This window comes from Aplysia californica, unplaced genomic scaffold, assembly GCF_000002075.1.
Source record: "Aplysia californica isolate F4 #8 unplaced genomic scaffold, AplCal3.0 scaffold00123, whole genome shotgun sequence".
NCBI classification, from domain to species: Eukaryota; Metazoa; Mollusca; class Gastropoda; order Aplysiida; family Aplysiidae; genus Aplysia; species Aplysia californica.
The window spans coordinates 676,886-678,306 of record NW_004797393.1 but is presented as its reverse complement, the minus strand read 5'-3'; the positions used below and the strand labels follow the sequence as shown (position 1 = coordinate 678,306).

General features: G+C 45.5%; 1 protein-coding gene across 1 annotated transcript in view; it reads right to left on the bottom strand.

The window, feature by feature from the left end:
- The window catches only part of LOC101861723 (chitin synthase chs-2), a gene marked incomplete at its 3' end in the record, with an annotated part of 78,176 nt that overhangs the window by 61,713 nt on the left and 15,042 nt on the right, over positions 1–1,421 (bottom strand). The window contains 1 exon segment of the mRNA XM_035969176.1: positions 1,168–1,335. Coding sequence (XP_035825069.1) covers positions 1,168–1,335 — 168 coding nt within the window.

Genomic DNA, 1,421 nt, shown 5'->3' with positions numbered 1-1,421 from the left:
GGGACACACCTAATATTTTCAGTTTGGTAGGAAATTTTGAATTTTGCCCGGGTGGCGGCCGAAGCCTACTCTTATCGATTTTTGACCACCAAGGAATCTTTAACGAGCGCAACGTGCACACGGGCCCTCCGAGATTTTTCGCCCTTGTTCGAGAAGGCTAGGTGTAGATCTTTCCTACCAGAAGATCAGGGGTGTGGCAGAAAGACAGCAGTAAGGAAGATGCCCACTTTTGTACCCCCTCATAACATGCCTATAAGCGGAAAATCCGTCATCCAATTCACCTAAGTCTTGGTAGATCTTGCAGAGAAAGGGTTAAACATGAAATCGGGGGCTCTCATGGCCCAGAAGTTAAGGTGTTCGCCTCTTATTCAAAAGGTCCCAGGTTCGAATCCGGGTAGCGACGGCAAAATTTTCTTCTCTAATTTTTTCTCCTTTCACCTTCTTTCCCGTTCTCTAGCAATGTTCTGTCTCCTGCTTTTTTCTCTAATTTCTGCCCCCACCCCCTGACCTCCTTTGCCCCCCTACTATGGGCTTCTGACTCTTTCTGCAGCCTTCCTACTGCTACTTCTTGACTCTTTCTTACTGCTGTCTTTCATTTCAGCCACACCCCTGATCTTCTGTTAGGAAGGATCTACACCTAGCCTTCTCGGACAAGGGCGAAACATCTCGGAGCTCCCTTGTGCAAGTTGGCACGTTAAAGATCCATTTGTGGTCCAAAAATCGAGCAAAGTAGGCTTCGGTCGCCACCCGAGCAAAATTCCAAATTTCCTACCAACTGAAAAATGTTTGGTGTGTCCCGCACGCTCATTATTATGACCTTATGCAGTTGCAAGCGCCGTAAAACACTAACCAAAAAAAGAGAGAAGAAACCCCCCAATAAAACATACAGTGGCCTTATGCAGTTACGAGCGCCGTAAAACACTTACCAAAAAAAAAGAAGGAAAAACAACAATAACACCACCACCACCACCACCACCACCACCAACAACAACAACAACAACAACAACAACAACAACAACAACAACATATGACCTAATGCAGCTAGTTGCGAGCGTTGTAAAACACTTACCAAAAATGTGAAAAATATTTGAAAAAAAAAAAAAAAAAAAAACCCAAAAAAAACCCCAACATGAAATAAGCCAACCCAACACCCCATAATATACTTACATCGCCGGCGAAGTGAGCGATAGCAAACTCTGGTCTGTCGTGAGTGGACGGGATGTACTTCTCATTCTTGCGAAATTTCTCGTTCATCTTTCGGACCAGCTTGTCGTCGCTGCTCGCTATGTCAAACTTGGAGTCCTCGTCTATGAGAGCCAGCAGCCCGTGTTTGTCCTGGGGGGAGGTAGAGATGAGATGAGATGAGATGAGATGAGATGAGATGAGACGAGACGAGACGAGATGAGATGTGATGAGATGAG